Source organism: Ctenopharyngodon idella, chromosome 20 (assembly GCF_019924925.1).
Source record: "Ctenopharyngodon idella isolate HZGC_01 chromosome 20, HZGC01, whole genome shotgun sequence".
In the NCBI taxonomy this organism is placed as follows: domain Eukaryota; kingdom Metazoa; phylum Chordata; class Actinopteri; order Cypriniformes; family Xenocyprididae; genus Ctenopharyngodon; species Ctenopharyngodon idella.
Window position 1 is genome coordinate 5,866,089 of NC_067239.1, and position 18,230 is coordinate 5,884,318.

Below are 18,230 nucleotides of genomic sequence, written 5' to 3' on the forward strand. Positions count from 1 at the left end.
CAGAAAGAAACTCTGTACCCCAGATAGAGACACTTTCAGGCAGGCGTGTGCAGAATCAGGTCATTGCATTCACATCAGGTGTACTAGTGGTCAGAAACACAGAGAGCGTCCCCTGGTGACACTACTAGATATATCACAGGTATATATTACACAGTTTCCACCGGTAACATAAGCTTTGCTTGTGGACACCTGACTAGAATCTAGAATCTTTCGTAGCAGGTCAGGCTGTCTCTATAATCATGTAACATACATAATACTGCTAAAACTGAATGGTGAAAACCACTCACATTTACATATCAACACTATTTTAGTATTCAGCAATAGGTTAGGTAAAAATATTGGTTTTACCTTCATTTGATAAATCTGATACTGGGGAAAAAATTGGAAATGTTCACTGAACATTAATTGTAGTTCATCTCCCATCCAGCAGATGGCACAGAATGCATTGCAGACCATGAAAGCAAACCACAAACCTCGCCTCTCTTTAAAAATAAATGGCATAGTGTGTAACTTTCTCCAAGCAACCCCCTGTGTTATACTTTCCTGCCCATCGACCCCTCAAATCGAATCAAAATCAAACTGAATCGAGAGCTTGCAAGTCTGAATTGAATCAAATCAGTGATATATACAGCTCTATTCAGTTATTTGACCTGTATCAAATAATCGTTAATGTAAACTATGTCTTTTGTCACATGTGAAGAGAGTAGCCAATCATAATCGAAATCATTTACATACAGAAGTCTTAAAGGTACAGTAGCAAAAACAGCCCGTTTGATTTCATTTTGAGGATCATAAAGAAGGTGGTAAATGATCATGAAAAACCTAATTATGAGTGTTTGTGGTGTAAGAAACTTTGAGCAACATAAGTAAAGTAAATGGACTTAAAAGATATTGTTGTCAGATTAAAGCAAGTATGAGTCAACAAGCGGCTGTGTATCTTTTCCTCAAGTTCTTAAAAGAGTTCAGCTGGGAGTTTAGATCGAGTCCATGAATTACCAGAGAGAGAAGAGTTTGATAGCCTCGCTTGGATTCTGGTGTTTAATTCAAACTCTAGAGAGCACTGCGGCCCGCAAGAACGTCTGCCAAATGACCATTAATTATTACTGAAACTGTGCTGAAGTATTTACTCCTCTCTGTCTGTTCTCATCTCCTCCTGCCCTTCATCTCTTTCTGTTTTCCATGTGTTTTCCTTATGTTTCTTTGGCTCCGTCTACACTTGGTACCAGGGCCACTGATACAAATCACAGGGGAACATTTTTGTCATTTCAAACTAGGAGTGGGAATCTTTTGGAATCTCGATTCTTGGGGTCACGATATTTAATAAGGTAGTTTAATTTGTGCACACCATGTAATCACATTATTATTTTATAACTCCCTTTTTTTTTACCTCGGATTTACGAGTTCACATGGGTCATACTTCAGATCAGAAAATATGGAAATATCCGTATAAATATGGAGAAAAAAAAAAAAAAAAAATCAAATCCCTGTTTAATACTAAGTGTAATCTGGGAGAGCGTGCGAAGAAACAAAAAGCCTCAGGCACACAGAGGCAAGTTTGACTTACTGCATATTCCTCTGGTGTGACCTTCAGCACGTCGAAGACCACGGCGTCAAAGCTCTTGAGCTCTGATGGGCCCTTCTCACTGAGGGACTCAGAACTGCTGCTCCTCTGCAGGGAAAGACATGGAAACAATGACAGGATAAATGAGCAAAAAAGGTTTTCATCATTAGATTACCTTATAAAACAATCTAGGTAAAGCAGGTAAACAGTATTTGTTTCATTGGCAATGATGTTTGAGTGTGAGCTGACCTCTGAGGCCGGGGTCGTGAAGGTGGAGATGCTGGGCTGGCCATTGGGAACATCCATTATTACCAAACCATCAGACCATCAGCTCACTCACCATCGTCATCCTCATCAGCTCGCCTGTATGGCCCCCTGCACACACAAACACACAAATTTCAGTTAAGTTCAGGCACGTTACAAATTAGGGGTGGGCGATCTGATGATTTTATATCGTGATTTATCTTGAAGACTAGTTTTCAAGCGAGATCGATATCTTTTATGTCCTCGTAATAATGTTAAAATACAGCAATGACTGCCTACTAGATGGCTGAGCTGACTGTCCAAATTATATCACCCAAAACTACAATACTCTCATTTCAGTGCTTGGATAAGTTTCTGTTGATATACAGTTTTTCATTTTCACCCAACATAATGTTTCTCATTTATGTCAGAAAGTTCCACCGTCTCATTCTTCAGCAGCACATTCATCCAACAGTTGTTTTTGTAAAACTTGAGGCAGACAGTAATGTTCTTGTGGAAAAGGCTCTTTTTCTTCTTAAATGATCTTTTTGGAAGGAGTCTCGGTTTTCTCCTTGGTAGTGTTTTCTACAGGATTCTGGTTTTGTAGCAGAAATTACATACTACAATACAATTAGGGCTGCACGATATTGGAAAAAACTGACATTGCGATATTTTGTTTTTCTGTGATATATTTTGAGATATGAAAAAAAAAAAAAAAAAAAAAAATTCACCAGATGACTTGAATAGCTCTATTTGGAAAGAATTAATCATTCTAGGATGGTTGGTATGATTTTGTAGGTGAGTGAATACGCATAGAAAATAATGAACAAATTACAAGCATAGATAAATATAATAGAACAAAGATACAAATGAAATATTATATTTTTCAGGTAAGTCAACAGTATTCAGGTACAGAAATTTAATAATCAAATGTAAAATAACACTACATAGTCTCACTGTATAAATTAAACATAATTAATCTGTGTTAAAATTACAAAGGTGATTTTTATCTTTGTCTTTTGTTGTTTGATAACATTCATGACAGAAAGCTGCAGGAATATTAGGCTGCTGTCACTTTAAGACCAAATGTGCGGATCCAAAATACTGTTACACATCCGGTTTTCTTTCTCAATTGTTCAGTTCACTTAAGTCATAAGCAACTGTGTTTACGAGGATACTCGATGTTTTATGTGCATTTAGACAATTTTTTTTTGCATGTATGTGTCCGTTCAGGCACAAATAGACACGGAAGAGAATGGCATTTGGTGTTCACATGCATCTGCGCAGCTGTGTGTGTGTGCGTGCACAGAAAACAGCTGCACATTCAGAATTGAGTCCTCTTTCGCATTTAAAATCGCTTGAATGTTTAAACTGACAGGACCTAAAACATGTTCAAATGATAAACTTTCATTGTATGACGGTCAAACTTAGCAATTAATCCTAGAATCACATGCGTTTTGAAGAGTGGTATCTGGTCCGTATGGATTAACCCTATACTTGACATCGCGCATCCTGCAATGTGCGCATCCGCGATAGTCACATCGCAATTTCAATGCTAAAAAACGATATATTGTGCAGCCCTAAATACAATATAAGAAAGTTAATAGTTTTTATTACGCTAACTTTAAAGGTCGGATAGGTCATTTTTTTAGAGATGCTAGCAATAGCAAGCTAGCTTTAAAAGGATAAGATCCCACTGTCCCTTCAGAGCGTCTCCAAAGCCACGCCTCCTCCAAAACACATGCAGGGAGCAAAAGCGTCATGAGAGATGGTGTTAAACTATCTCATGTCTCATAGCACATAACATTATATTGATAATGAACGTAAACAACTTCAAGAGCACTGACCTGTATTCCAGATTCATTTCGGTGTTGATTATGTTGCCATTGAAATGCATAAATTCAAGGCACGAATCGCTCCGAGTATAACGTCACGGGGTTTCACCGGCCTCTGTTTTAACTCTGCATAGCATGAAATGCGCTGATGAAACGTATGATGTCTGCGCGAACAAGGTGTGCGAGGGTATGTAAAAACATACATTGACAGGCAGGTAGGACATCCTATCATATCCATCGGACCGAGGGATATGGTTGGACATAGATTTTATGGTCCTAAGCCTTCCACAGATGATATAAATATAATAGCTGACCAAGAGTGTTATTTGAGTGACGAAAACACAAGTTAACCCCTTGCATTCCTGTAAAATTTACCTAAAACACGTAAAAAAGGCATTCCCAAAGTAAATTGCATGCTGTTCTTCAGGGGTGTCAAACTCATTTTAGGTTGAGGGCCGGATTTTTTTTTAAACCTCAGTGAGCTGACAGTTACATTAATATTAACCACACAAACTACACATTAATTTGCAAGAAAGAAGAGAAAAACCAAAAAAAAAAAAAAAACCACACTCTTTGAAAACTGCATTTGTTTTTACTGCGATAATGTTTTATTTAATATTTTAATTAGTGATGCACCGACTTTTTTTTTCTTTTTCTTTTTTATGGCCAATTTCAATTTTTTGGAGCAAATTTTATACCGGTTTCCAATTTTTTTTCTTTAAGCAAATTTATATGTTGTTTATTTGTTCTATAACAGGCCAAACTGGCCTTAAACAAAAAAAAAATGTGTAGCCATGTGGTAGGCCTATACAGGCACCACTGGATTCTGAGCATGAACAGTTGTTTATGATTTAAATTGGATTGTATAATTTCAAGAATTATAGCAAAAACAGCATGACCTGACTTTTTTAGCTTTGTGAAACTGCTACATAAGACACCTGCACAAAACAGAAATAGCAGATGGATTGAATGAAAATGCAAATTCAAAATGCAGTAGGTGGCGCTTGTGGAATAGCCGCGATATAGCGTTTTCCTTGGTTACCGCTGTACACAAAGCAGCGCTGCGCTTATAAAATAGGCTACTTATACGTAGATCTAAACTTTTCTGAAGACAGTTTTAAGTTACATTCATATAAAACCCAATTCAATATTATATTTTTCTTCCTATAATTCACCAACAGTGAGCTAAGCCTGGTACAGTATTTGCTCAGCTGGCGTGTCTGTGTTCTTCTCTTTGCGTCCGTATCTGTAAACGTCCTGTTTACAGATGTCGTAATATTTCCACACAAATAACAGTTTGGGAAATGATTTCAAAGTGGTTTGTTTGCAAGTCCAGAATAGATATTGGCCAAAATAAGACTAATAACCGTTTGGATTTATGTCCGGTGGACCATGCATAACTGTTTTTTATTATTGTTCAATTCATTCCCCAGGCCGGATTGGACACCTTTGTGAGCCGTATTCGGCCCGCAGGCCGTATGTTTGACACCCCTGCTATTCTTGGAGTATATGCATGGTTTTGGTCTCTTTTGAAAGGTATGTTACGCTAACGCTAACAGGTTAATAATAAAATTAATAGAAATATCTTATCATCCTCCATAACACAGTCACTATTAAGATATCATACAATCTGTAAACTCTTATTTGTATTCCCAAGAGCTCTGTTATCAGCTCTGCAGTGGAAAATAAAACCATATCCGTACTGGCTGGGCTGGATCGGCATGGAATGGAATGGTAGAAAAGCAGCTTTTTATTCAGGAATCAGGCTATAGAAGTTTTGCTGTATAACAGTTTTTGCGTGTAGCCAAAACAACTCAATAGCAAGGTCCAGTTATTGTCCGCATCATTCTACACCACCCAATATTGTTCAATACTGCAACCTGCAAACTCAAAACTCATGTAACGAAAGCCAGGAATACTAATGTTAACAGTAGCCAACTATGCGGATAGATTCTTACCTGTGTTACACTGAAATTCTGTGATCGAGACTAGTATTGCAGTGATTTTACTTGCACAACCTCCTGTGGGACGAGCAGTGATGATGTTTCTTTAATTTGTATGAAGCTCCTGACTGTGTATTTAGAAATGCTTTGAAAAGGTTTAGCATCATTTCAGCAATGCTTTCAGTCTTGAGTGCCTCAGCAAATCTTCTTCTAAGAGCCTCAGAATGCCATTTTTTGATTGGGGATTTTGGACAGAAAAACTGATTTATAAACATGCTCTGAGATGCCTGAGGTCAAAGTTTAAGTTTGTTTTAAAGTCAAAATGGATCAAACCCCAAATAATTTTCATATTAGGATTTGAGGCATCACATTGTCATGGCATAATACAATCCTCAGAGCAGGCTGTGCGGGTAGTCGGTAAGAATGAGTAAAGCACAGACATGCTTGTTGTCAAAGGATGTCGGGAGAGGGCTATTGTAAGACCACCCGCTCCCTGTCCAAAGTACACCAGATCTCCCGACCACTACCATCTTTTATTCAGAAATTCAATACCGTGCCATAAGAAATCTGATCGGGGAATGCAGTCCTCTACGGTGTGCTTCGCTCTGCCGCTTTGCTTGAACTAAGGAACTACAGCGATCTGTCACGCCACATTAAAGAGCGCTAAAGTGGTAATTATTGTTTGAAATTTGCAATAAAATTGACAGAATTTGAAATCAGAGACTTTGTTTCATATTAAAAATAAAGCAGAAACATTATCGCCGTTATTGGATGGGAGGCACGCTACAATTAATAGTAAAGTTTTGTTCGCACATCTAGACTAAGGGTACGTTTACAAGACAACAATGTACTAGAAACAAAAAGTTTTTCCTTTGGATATTTCACGTACAGACGACAGCAATGCCAAACCGATCTCCGTTAAGATGGTTCTGCGAAAACAACTAAAACCGCTGTATTATGCTGCCAGGCCAGTAGTTGCTGATCTCACTTTTTTGTCACTTTTACATGCCTATACTACAGACGGAACACATAATATGCATGCACATGACGTCACCACTTACACAAATTAACGTTTTTGTAGTTTAAACAGACACTATAACGGTGTTGTTTTAAAAAAAACTTGCACTTGCACATTACTTTTCAAAAGTTTGTGTTTTCTGGCCCTCAAAACGCCATTGTTGTGTAAATGAACGTCCAAAATGCATAAAAAGTTTCCCGCTTTTAGTTGAAAATAGTGTCATGTAAACAGCCCCTAAAAGATAAGATTCTTGGGATTTAAAAATCAGTCTCGGTTCATTAAAATGAGAATTGATTCAAATCAAGAAATCAATATTTTCAACCCAGCCCTAAGCCTGATTTTGCTTCTTTTTTTTTTTAAATTGCAATTAAATTAATTAATGTTCTAATCACCAAACATAAAAAGCGCTGTTGATTTATTTGTCACACTGTAAAATGATTTAAAATGAACCACTGCTCAAGAGATCCTCATCTCTGAAACTCACACACATTGGTCATGTTTGGGTGTGTTTGTTGTTAATCTAATGTTCTAGTAAAGCGATGTAACCATACACCGTTTCGAAAAGGACAACGTGCTCAGTGACGTTGATAAACACCACAACTGCTGGCCTCACTATCAAAACACACAGTCAACATTTGGTTACACATGAAAAAAAACAAGCAGGTGTTCAGACAGTAATGGGACCAACAATGACAGCGTGTGTGTGTGTATGTGTGTTTTGCAAACAGGTGCTACGGAGCCATTAGTATATGCATGTGTGTGATTTAGGGTTGTGTAGAAACAGGTGTCGCTGAGAGTTTGTTCGACTTTACGGCACTGCCAAACTGCAGACTAATCCTAATCACAGCTCTAATTCAGCCGTCACACACAAACACAGCAAACAACACCAGCACAAATACTTTCATTTGCCAAAAGACTGCAAAACAACAGTTTAGTGTGCTACATGAACAACACACAAACACAGAGAGAACTCAGTTACCGGGTATTTGTCAAATGCACATCGTGACGGCTCTGCTGTGTCCTCCCCTGCACTCGATCGGCTGTATTCACTCGAAATCCTCAGCTGAACAAAACCTGCTGTAAGAAGGATAAAGGAGAGAGAGAGAGAGAGAGAGAGAGAGAGAGAGAGAGAGAGAGAGAGAGAGAGAGAGAGAGAGAGAGAGAGAGAGAGAGAGAGAGAGAGAGAGAGAGAGAGAGAGAGAGAGAGAGAGAGAGAGAGAGAGAGAGAGAGAGAGAAGACGTTACCAAACCGAACACGTTTTATCTTATGACTAGAGGAGTTTTAAGCAGCAAATACTACAGTTGCAGCATTCAGCTTATATGGAGTTTTTTCAAATACAGAAAGGGGTTGACTTTTATATAGACTAACAAGCGTTCAAATGTTTGTTTTTTTTTGTTTTTTTTTAACCATGGCTTTGTTTGTTTTGCTACTTTTCAAGTGCCCTTTAAGTACAAATTTTACAATTAGTGACATCATTTCAACAACACAATTTTTTCCCCCAAAAGTTAGTATACTTGGTTATAAATTGTTCACAAACTATAAAAAAAAAAAAAAAAATGTGGAAATTGAAATAAAGCTAAAACTTGAACTAAACAAAAATGTTGCCATGTAATTAAATGAAATAAATCTAAGTTGAACTGGATATAAATAAAAAACTAAAACTGAATAATAATAATAATAATAATAAACCTAAATAAACCTATATACTTAAAAACAAAACTAATAAAAACAGCAAAAATACATAACAAAATAACAAAAGAAAATATACAAAAAAAAAATGAAAACTGAAAAAAACAATTAAAAGCTCATTCAAAATATTATTCAATATAATAACAGCAAATAAATAATGCTAAAATGATACTGTTGACAGCAGTGAAGACCTTGAGATGAAATATGAAATGTGAGATGTGTGATGAAAAAGTAACATTAAGGTAAATATCACTTGTGAATGTGAGCAGGATATTTTATTTAAAGGGATAGTTCAACCAAAAGTGAAATTTTGTCATCATTTACTCACGTGTCGTTCCAAAACTGACTGACTTTCTTCTGCGAGAAACAAAAGAATCTGAATGAATTTTTTTGTTCTGCTGAACACAAAGGAAGATATTTTGAAGAATGTCGGTACCCAAACAGTTGACAGGGCACCATTGACTCCCATAGTATTTTTTTTTTTTTCATACTATGGAAGTCAATGGTGCCCCACAACTGTTTGCTTCCAAACATTCTTCAAAATATCTTCCTTTGTGTTCAGCAGAACAAAGAAATTCATACAGGTTTGGAACAACTTTAGGGTGAGTAAAAGATGACAGAATTTTCATTTTTGGGTGAACTGTCCCTTTAAATAGACAGAATTTTCCTGTTATGAATGTATACTATAAACATCGTCTGTGGACAAATTAAACTAGTCATTTAAAGTGTGAAAGTGGCCATATAAGAGAAACATGTATGTGACAGACAAGCTGTGTATCAATGAGAAATTCACTAGGTGGTGCTGTATATAAGGTAAAGAGGATTGAAAACAACATCAGCTGCGTGTTTGAGGAAATGGGCTGCGGCTAAAGTTTCAGAGAGGTCAGTGTGGGGTCATTAGAGAGGATTGTTTAGGACACGACAGACACCAGACACCACCCACCACATGGCACTGTGGGACAGGCCAGATGCAAAGCAAGACGTCAAGTTTTCTTTCCCTCACGTACATGAAAATAAGCTTTAAAAACATCACATGGCTCAAGCCAGCAAAACATTTACTGCATATTAAGGAGAACAAGCTTCCTCAGTCTACAGAGACTGAAGGCTGAACTGAAGCCACTCGCTCTGGCATGTCACAAACACGCAAAAATGTGACACGCTTAAACGGTTTAGAGTGGTAACCCACCGATATCAAAGAAATAACCCAAACACCATGTCACCAGACTCGTAATTGTGAAAGCGATCAAAAAACCTACAAATTTAAACATGTTCCTACTGGATTGTCAACGAGATCATGAGTCATGTGATAAATGCAAAAAAAATGTATGACTCAGAATTTCCACAGAAAATAAATATTCAATTCTCAACATATGTAGCTATAGCTTTTGTTTCCATGATGTTACCATGGCAATAAGAGGATGACTCCACAGAAAGAAAAATGCTAAGGCACCCAAACTGCTTCATAAACAGACCCACACGAAACCTTCGCCCACAGAACACTGCAGATTTCAAACCGTTGCCACACTTTTTTTTTTTAAACTATTATAAATAAATGTTTTTCTTGGAAAGAATCTTGGAAAAAAGTATCACTGTTTTCACAAAAATATTATACAACATAATAATCAAAAATAATCAAACTGATAATGATCAGAAATGTTTCTTGAGCAACAAAAAAAAAAGAAAAAAGCATATTAGAATGATTCTGAAGGATCATGTGACACTGAAGACTGGAGTAATGATGCTGAAAATTCAGCTATAAAAACAGAAAACAGTTACATTCAATTATAATAATATTTCACAATATTACTGTTTTACTGCATTTTTTATCAAATAAATGCAGCCTAGGTGGACATAAAAGACTTCTTTCAAAAACATTCAAAAAAACGTTGCCAAACCCAAATGTTTTGGTAGTGTAGAACTTAATAAATTAATTATTATAATTATTTATTTTATTATTTATTCTTAATATACCTATGTATTATTAAAAATGCTTTTAAATATATATTAATTATTCATTATTATTGCATTCCTGATAAAGATTTTAAAATATTTTAAATGTAGTCACCTATACAACGTCAGTACTCATACTGTTTAAACATACTTCATTTAACGGGACTGTTCACCCAAAAATGAAAATTTGCTGTTAATTTAGAGTGGTTTCACAATTGGTTCGATTGCCTGGTCCGAACCAGAGTTCGATTGTTCCCCCTTTTTTGCTTTTTAACCACTGGTTTTGTATGCAAAGCTTCAGTACGTAACAACATTTGCGTCTAGCTGCCACAAATGTACTGCAAATGTCAAATGAGATATACAGCTTTCTGCTTGCAGTCAGTCACTCTCGTCAGGAAAGTGAGTGAAACAAAAAAAAACAATTTTTATCAAAACATACGTCATTAATAGCGGTTCACTTCCACGAGTTAGTACGATTGCATTCATATCAGCAGCAAACCATACCGGAGTTCACATGAACCGTACCCCAGACCACCCTTTTTAAGGGTGCGTTCACACTTGTAGTTCGGTTCGTTTGGTTAGTTTGGTCCGGACCAAAAAAAGAAAAAAAAAACAAACATTTAGTCCTGGTCTGATTAGCGTTCAGATTGGCAATTTTATCACAGAATCAAAAGATACTGAACCTAAAGGCACAGGGATACGTTCACAACCTGATTGGACGGATTTTATGACGTATTGCCTATTTTGAAACGGAACTAACCGAACATCCAAAACAATGCTGTGTGCTGAGATAAATGCGCTAGTTGTGTGTACGTAGCCTGCATACGATGGTATTTTGGCCAGCTGGGAACTCGTGAAGAGCTTATAAAATGTGTAATGGTGCGTTCACACCAGACGTGAATGAAGCGTTAAGCGCGAGTAATTTACATGTTAAGTCAAAGCAAAGACGCGATAGACATCCTGCGGCGCGAATTGAGCGTTTGGGGTGTTTGACGCACGTAACGAGTGATTTGCGCGAATCGCGCGAGTTGAAAAATCTGAACTTTGGTGAATTTGCGCGCCCGCGTTAACTAATCAGGAGCTTGCTCTAGTAGTGACGTGATTACAAAGTAGCGAGCAGAGGCAGAAATCCGAAACAACAATGGAGGACAAAATCATCGTCGCTGTATGTGGATACCCGGAGCTGTACAATACATCTTCGTACTTTTATAGAAACAGGAATAAAAAGGATCTTGCTTGGAAGAAAGTGAGTGAGGAGGTCGGACAATCTGGTAAGTTGTAAAAAACGCTCTTTACTTAATTTGAGCTATATACATATTGAGACTACAAGCTAGCTAAAGCCGGCAAATTGAGCTTATTCGCCGTATTTTACAACTACTTTCCCGATGACGAGTTGATGTGTTTATTCAGAGGAAGTGTGCAGAAACGAGACTGGAACCGCCTGGCAGAAGCCCATCTCATGACGCGAATTCATGTCTGTTGTGAAGTGAATTTCACGCGTGAATGCAGCGAGTAAACTCAAAATGTTCAAGCGTCCAACTACGCGCGAATAGCGCAATTTATTCGTGCAAGTCGCGTCTGGTGTGGACGCCCCATAAAGGAGTCAAAACAGCGGCGGGAATCCCTCTGTCACACACACAAACGATCTGCTGCACGGAGACGCACGTCTGACGCCTGCCTGTGATGGGAAAACTCGCGACTATGACAAGAAAAAACTGACATGCGTGAGCATTCTGTCCTTTTTAGGGTCTCATCTTCCTGTTTTTGGTTCGTTTACATGTCTTTGGTCCGTGTTTCGTTCATATATCATTCGAACTGCAGTTCATTTGGAAGTGGACCAAGACCCATCTTTTCAGCGGTCTTGGTCCGCTTGTTTGGTGCGCAGCAGGGTTCAGATGGCAGCATTCACACATGTTCGAATGAACCGCACTAACAGAGCAATCGCACCAGGGTTTGTTTTAATCAAACCAAACATGACAAGTGTGAACACACCCTAAGGGTGCTTTCACACCTGCCTCATTTAGTTCGGTTGAATCGCACTAGAGTTCGTTATACTCCTTGGTGCGGTTCGTTTGGGCAGGTGTGACGGCAGCAATCCGAACCAACGGACCAACGAACCAAACGATATCATAATTCATAACGAGAAATGTGTTATATAAAAAGCAGTAGTGTCTGATTCTATGAGTGAGCACATTCGTTGCCGTAGTTGAAAACCAAAGAGTGTTTCTTCATCTAAAATGTCTTGTAATTGTGCTTCTCCGTGCTGTCCCGACGAAACCTTTATTCATTATAACATTCATATATGGTCTCGACACCTACTAGACAGCACTGGAGATCCAGAGAGCGCATTTGAATTTGCCGCAGCATTAATACGAATGTAGTATATAATTTAACAGCGGGAATGAATTAAATTCGTAGAGTGTTTGCGTGTGTCTCGACAATTACAAATAAAGCCACAATAAGCTCATGGAGCTAACTTGTCAATCATTTTGATGAGTGATACGGAGAGAACTCTGAGCAATAAGAGGACAGCTGTACTCTCATGTGACTTGCATGAACACATTTTGGTACACTTTGAAATGTTTTACAGTATGAAAGCAAACCAAACCAAGAAGAAAATGCAACATTGTAACAAATTTAGTCCCTGTTTCGAAACAAAACAAACGATCCATAGGTGTGAAAACACCCTAAACGGACTCGGGTATGGTTCGCGGGTGCGCACCCTAGATCGGAAGACAGCATTCACATCATCCAAACGAACCGAACTCTGACGTCAATCGAACCCGAGTGCGCACCAAAAGTGCTAGTGTGAAAGCACCCTTACTCACCCTCAGGCCATCTAAGATGCAGGTGACTTTTTTCTTCAGTTGAACAGTAAAGATTTTTAGCTGAAACCCTGGTCCTTGGTGATTCATATAATGCAAGTCATTGGCTACTGTCGCTTTGAGAGTAAAAAAAAAACAACAACAAAAAAAAACACGCAAAACAAAATTAATACCCGTGGCTCCTGATGATACATTGAGATCTTATGAAACAAAACAATCAGTCTGTGCAAGAAACTGAACATTATTTACAACATTGTAACCTGTAATCCACAGCCTCGGCAAATGGTCCTGAGCACGTTCACGACAGTAATTCACGACATTGCCTGTGTATGACTCTCAAAGTGACGGTAGCTATTGACTTGCATTATATGAATCCAAGGACCACGGTTTCAGCTAAAAAAAAAAAAAACTTCTTTACTGTTCAAATGAAGAAAAAAAAAAAGAGTCACCTAAATCTAAAATGGCCTGAGGGTGAATAAATTAACAGCAAATTTTCATTTTTGGGTGAACTATTCCTTTAACACTTTACCCAGTACACGGAGTAAATCAAGGAGAGACGGAGTTCCAGTTCACAATGTAGAAGATTTGTGTGGATCTTTAATCCACATAATAGCCTCCAAACGCTATGCAAATTTGATACATAAATATAGTGGGATTTTCTGCATCTATGGCTTAAAAATACAAAATATGTCCCCAACTCGGGTCTCCCCAATGAATCTCTGCCATTTCCACCACTGACTTTACCATGTTTAAATCAATTTTAAGAGGAAATCTGTGGAATCAGCACAGAAAATGAGCAATCTGCAACCTTTTTTGCATTTTCTGATCTGAAACATTCTGCAGATTGGTTTGAAACATGGTAAAAACGTCTCAAGGGGAACTAAGAGTACAATATTAACTGACAACCTAATCAAATTTGCAAAAATATTTAATAAACACGAGGAGCGGGGGATTTGTAGAATAATAAGTGACAGGTGAATCTACAGAGCTTTCTGCAGACAACCTTGTCTGTTTATGATATAATCTTGTTCAATCCATCTGCGGACGGCTGAACACCATTGTAAAACTGCAGATAAAGACCATAAATGTGCAGGCCGTTGTGGTTTCATGACTGACAATGTCATGCTCGACTGACAGTAAAGATTATGGATGTTCATAACCACTGTACACGCTAGAAGGGCAACATCACCTTCACATGTGCGAGGGAATGTCGGGTTGAGTGTTTGCGTGGTGAGCCTGATGGTGTGATGGGAATGATTAATGTGTGAGATCTCGGAAGGTTGTTGAAAGAGATCATGGAAAGAAGCTCAGAGGCACGGAGGAGGCTGAATGAAAGGCGGAATAGAGCGAGGGACAGATCCGGATGAGAAGGAGCGTGGGAGGTGTCGCTGTCTTGTTTCAACCTGCCGGGGAAACAGTGTAACAGAGAACAGACACTCTAAGCCTGAAGGAATAAGTTCAAGCGGTTGAACAACTCAGATTTTCCCACCTTCATTGACAGTGTTCCCTCTTGATGTGTCCCATAAAACATGTTCATTAATCTTTCATTTCCCTATAGCTTTTGCTTTGTTTTAGTAAGCGTATGTGTATGTGTGTGTGTTAGGGTGGGAAATCAATTTACATATGAATCGCGATTCTATCTTCTACTGATTAAAAAATAGATTTTCCAAATGTTTTCTAATACCGTGATGTTGTCGGAACAAAGAAGACGGCAGTCAACTGCGAGAGCAGTGCATCACCCGGACAGTTTAGAGAACGCACAGGCTTGCAACGGGGGAAGCTTTATGAATGAAGCTTACTTGACAACAGTTTCTGTATATCTTAAACAGAAAATAACCTTAAATAAATGTATAGTTACCAGCACTAAGCTTTTCTTGCGATCTTGCCTCCTCTTATGTGTACATGTACAGGTACTTTTTACACACAAAAAGCGCATTCCCGTGGTAATGATCACTAAATATTAAGAATGCAACAGCACGTATTTTATTTTATAACTCCAAGAGAGATTCCAAAAGATTCCCACCCCAAGTGTGTCTTAAACCCGTGTAAAACTTTATTTGTACAAACCTGCTGTGGTGAATGTGTGAAGTAACTTGTAGAAAACTTCAGCAAATGCCAACACTTATTATATATAAGTCCAATATTAGTGTCATTATAGTAGAGTGACACAATTCTAGAAAAATTGATAATCAAGATCCTCACGATTCTGAACAGACAACTAAACATTTACCAGAGGTTCTGACAAAATGTTAATTGCCGCAGTCTATTTAAAATGTTTAATTAATTTGAATTATGAAAAAAAAAAAAAAAAAAATATCAGACTGAATGAATGATTCAATGACCTGCTCATAAAGACTTCACTTGCTGCATTACTGGATAAATCCAAGTGTGTTCAACTGCATCCCACAGTACTACAAACCCTACTAATTACACCCCCTACCTCAAATTACGCCCCCCTACAATGAAACAGGCATTTGGGATCTCATCAGAGCCCCTCCTGCTGAAATCGCTGATGTCCTCACTAGTACTGCTCTTCTTCTACTTCACTCTCCTCGCTTTTTAAGCTTCACTATCGCCACCTATCGATAAGGTATACAGATCGTATAACATAGACCACCAGTCGCCGTAGTCATCCTGTTTTTTTCTACAGTAAATTATATTTTTATGGAAGAGGTAGGCTTAGGGTAAGGTTTAGGTGTGGGGGTTAGGTTTTTAGCTATAATTACCAGAGTCTGTATTAATTTGATGGTATAGGCCTAGTTTATTTTATGTTTTACTACTAGCTGTTATTTCATACTAAAGATTCGAAAGCAATATAAGCTCGTATTACAAATATTTCATACATAAAACAAAACAATTTACTTCAAAAGATTGTTTTAGTGCGTAATTTGAAGGGGCGTGAGTCTCAAATTATATTAAAAGAAAAGGTTTTGGTTGTGAACACCTTGAGTTTTTAACAAATCAGGTGAGTGAATGATTCACTGACTCATTCATAAAACACAAAATGACTGGCAGAATGGGTCACTAAACAAATCAGTAAAACCAAAAACATCACTAAGGCCCTGTTTACACCTGGTATTATGATGCGTTTTGGTCGATCAGATCAGAAGTAGACGAGGGAGACCTTTCCGTTTACACCTGGTCAAATCCGGTCAAATGTGTTTTCGACTACCTCTGGAAGTGGTTGAAAGGGGACAAGCTCAAAAGATTTTAGACCCTGTTTATACCTGTATTTAGCATCGTCCACCTGTGATCCAATTGACCAAATCGCATCTTAAATACCAGGTGTAAACAGGGCCTAAAAGTAACATCACTAATATCCACATTTGTCAGTACCTGTAACAGACATGTTGTCCAACACTGACAGAACACATTTTGTGTGAGCATAGCTTATGTTTCTGTAAGGAAATTCAAGCTATTTGACTCTTATACAATCATAGGTGTGTGGTCATAGTGTATTTGTTAACCATCTTCTTCCACTTATTTTCATGAACACACACACACAAACTTTGCTCTGGGGCCCCTCTGAGCCCTGTTCATCCATATTTCATTTGACATTCAGAAGGAGGAAAAAAACACCCTATGGAATAAGCCTTGGGGGAGACGATAACAGGAGACCGTTAAAATGGAAAATAAGATCTTTTGTGGTCAGTAAGTAAGAATGAATAAGAACAAGAGTGTTACTGTACCGTCTATCTGTAACAATAATAACAATACGCTCATGCAAGCACGTATCCAAGAGAGAACAATGGCAGCTCCACACCAACACAGGGAAATATCAACATACTGTAACAGAAAAAAAACAGAAACACAATTGCTGTCTGACACAGAGTCTACACTGGAAGCAAGCCAAGTCGTGACACGACAAAAGTTAGATAATATAGATAGATAATAAAATGAAGCTGTTCACAACATAAGCAGCCAATGTGTGTCCCTCTTACTACGTAGGGCTACTACGTAGACTACGTTCAAAAAAGCTTGTCTAATTAATTGAAATCATGAAACATATACAATTTAACAACAATTTATTAAAGTTATTATTAGTTTTATTTTTCCTAAATTCTGTTTCCCATTTTAAATTTCCATTTATTCTATTTTAACTGTTTAGGTAAATTTTATTAATCAAAAAGCATGTCTAACAACATAATTTAACTTTAACAACATAATTTATTGAATTTCTTACAATAATAGGGAACTAATTTTCAGAAATTCTTTGTTGTGTGATTTAATGAATGCACAAAGCATTAACAATTTAACTAATCTTTTAAAATGTAAATTAAAATTAAACAATTCCTTTGGAAACAGAGTGCTGCACAATAGAGGTTTACTGCTGAAATTAAAACAAGGAAGAAAAATTGTGTGATTATTGCTCATCATGGAAATAAATCATAGGTCCCAACTATGTGAACCATTGTGTAGGTGTAAATGTCCCACCGCTAGGATTCACTCGCCTCCATCCCACTAGAAGAAAAAGTGAATGCGTAGGTGGAAAGCCCTGGTTTTCCTTCAGAGTTGCTGAATTGTTCGTACACTAGCTTCAATGGTTCATGACCCTGCCAGCTCTCGCTACGACTGCACAGTTTACATCCAACAACTGAAAAGTTGAAATTAGGACACCACTGAGGACACCATTGTTGAATTTCCTTTATAAAGGAAATATGCAGAAGAAAGTTGGTAAAAAGTGTTATACATTTGCACAAATCTTTTTTACGCCAGTGTGACGATTTGTGCTACCAGCTCAGATTTTGCTACCTCCCAACAAAACAGTACTTAGCACACTGCAAATATAGTGTTGGTAGCACAATCAAACAGGTAGCATTATTCGTCAGAACACCAGACTGCTTCACCAACGAGGGTCAATTCAACGCTGGATTTGCACAAAAGATTAACATGACGTCACATGCTAGAGTAGAATCAACTTAACTCCACAAAAACTACATAAATTTATCCACTAACCATTCAGAAATGTCTAGTTGCATTCTAAAAGTTGTAACTTCTTCCTGAGTCTCTCCATCAGTGTCTGACTCTGAACACCTGAACACCTCTACTGACAATTTATGACATTTTGGCTGCATGAGATTTTCCAGTTTTGTTGTTGTTGTTGACGCATGAGCCGGTAAAGCTCCGCCTTCTTCTGGAAAGGGGGCCGGGAGCAGCAGCTCATT

The 18,230-nt window shown here is 37.8% G+C and overlaps 1 protein-coding gene across 4 annotated transcripts in view; it reads right to left on the reverse strand.

Annotated features, from left to right (window-relative positions):
• ralgps2 (Ral GEF with PH domain and SH3 binding motif 2) overlaps positions 1-18,230 on the reverse strand; it is a 144,352-nt gene that overhangs the window by 93,532 nt on the left and 32,590 nt on the right. For 2 of the 4 annotated variants that reach the window (XM_051873912.1, XM_051873908.1), the window contains exons 2-4: positions 7,580-7,677; positions 1,811-1,936; positions 1,565-1,669 (exon numbers count right to left, since the gene is read on the reverse strand). In XM_051873912.1, the coding sequence (XP_051729872.1) occupies positions 1,565-1,669; positions 1,811-1,867 (162 nt within the window). In that variant the 5' untranslated portion in view covers positions 1,868-1,936; positions 7,580-7,677. The remainder of the gene's footprint in view (positions 1-1,564; positions 1,670-1,810; positions 1,937-7,579; positions 7,678-18,230) is intronic. The other 2 variants (XM_051873910.1, XM_051873911.1) reach the window with 2 other exon arrangements.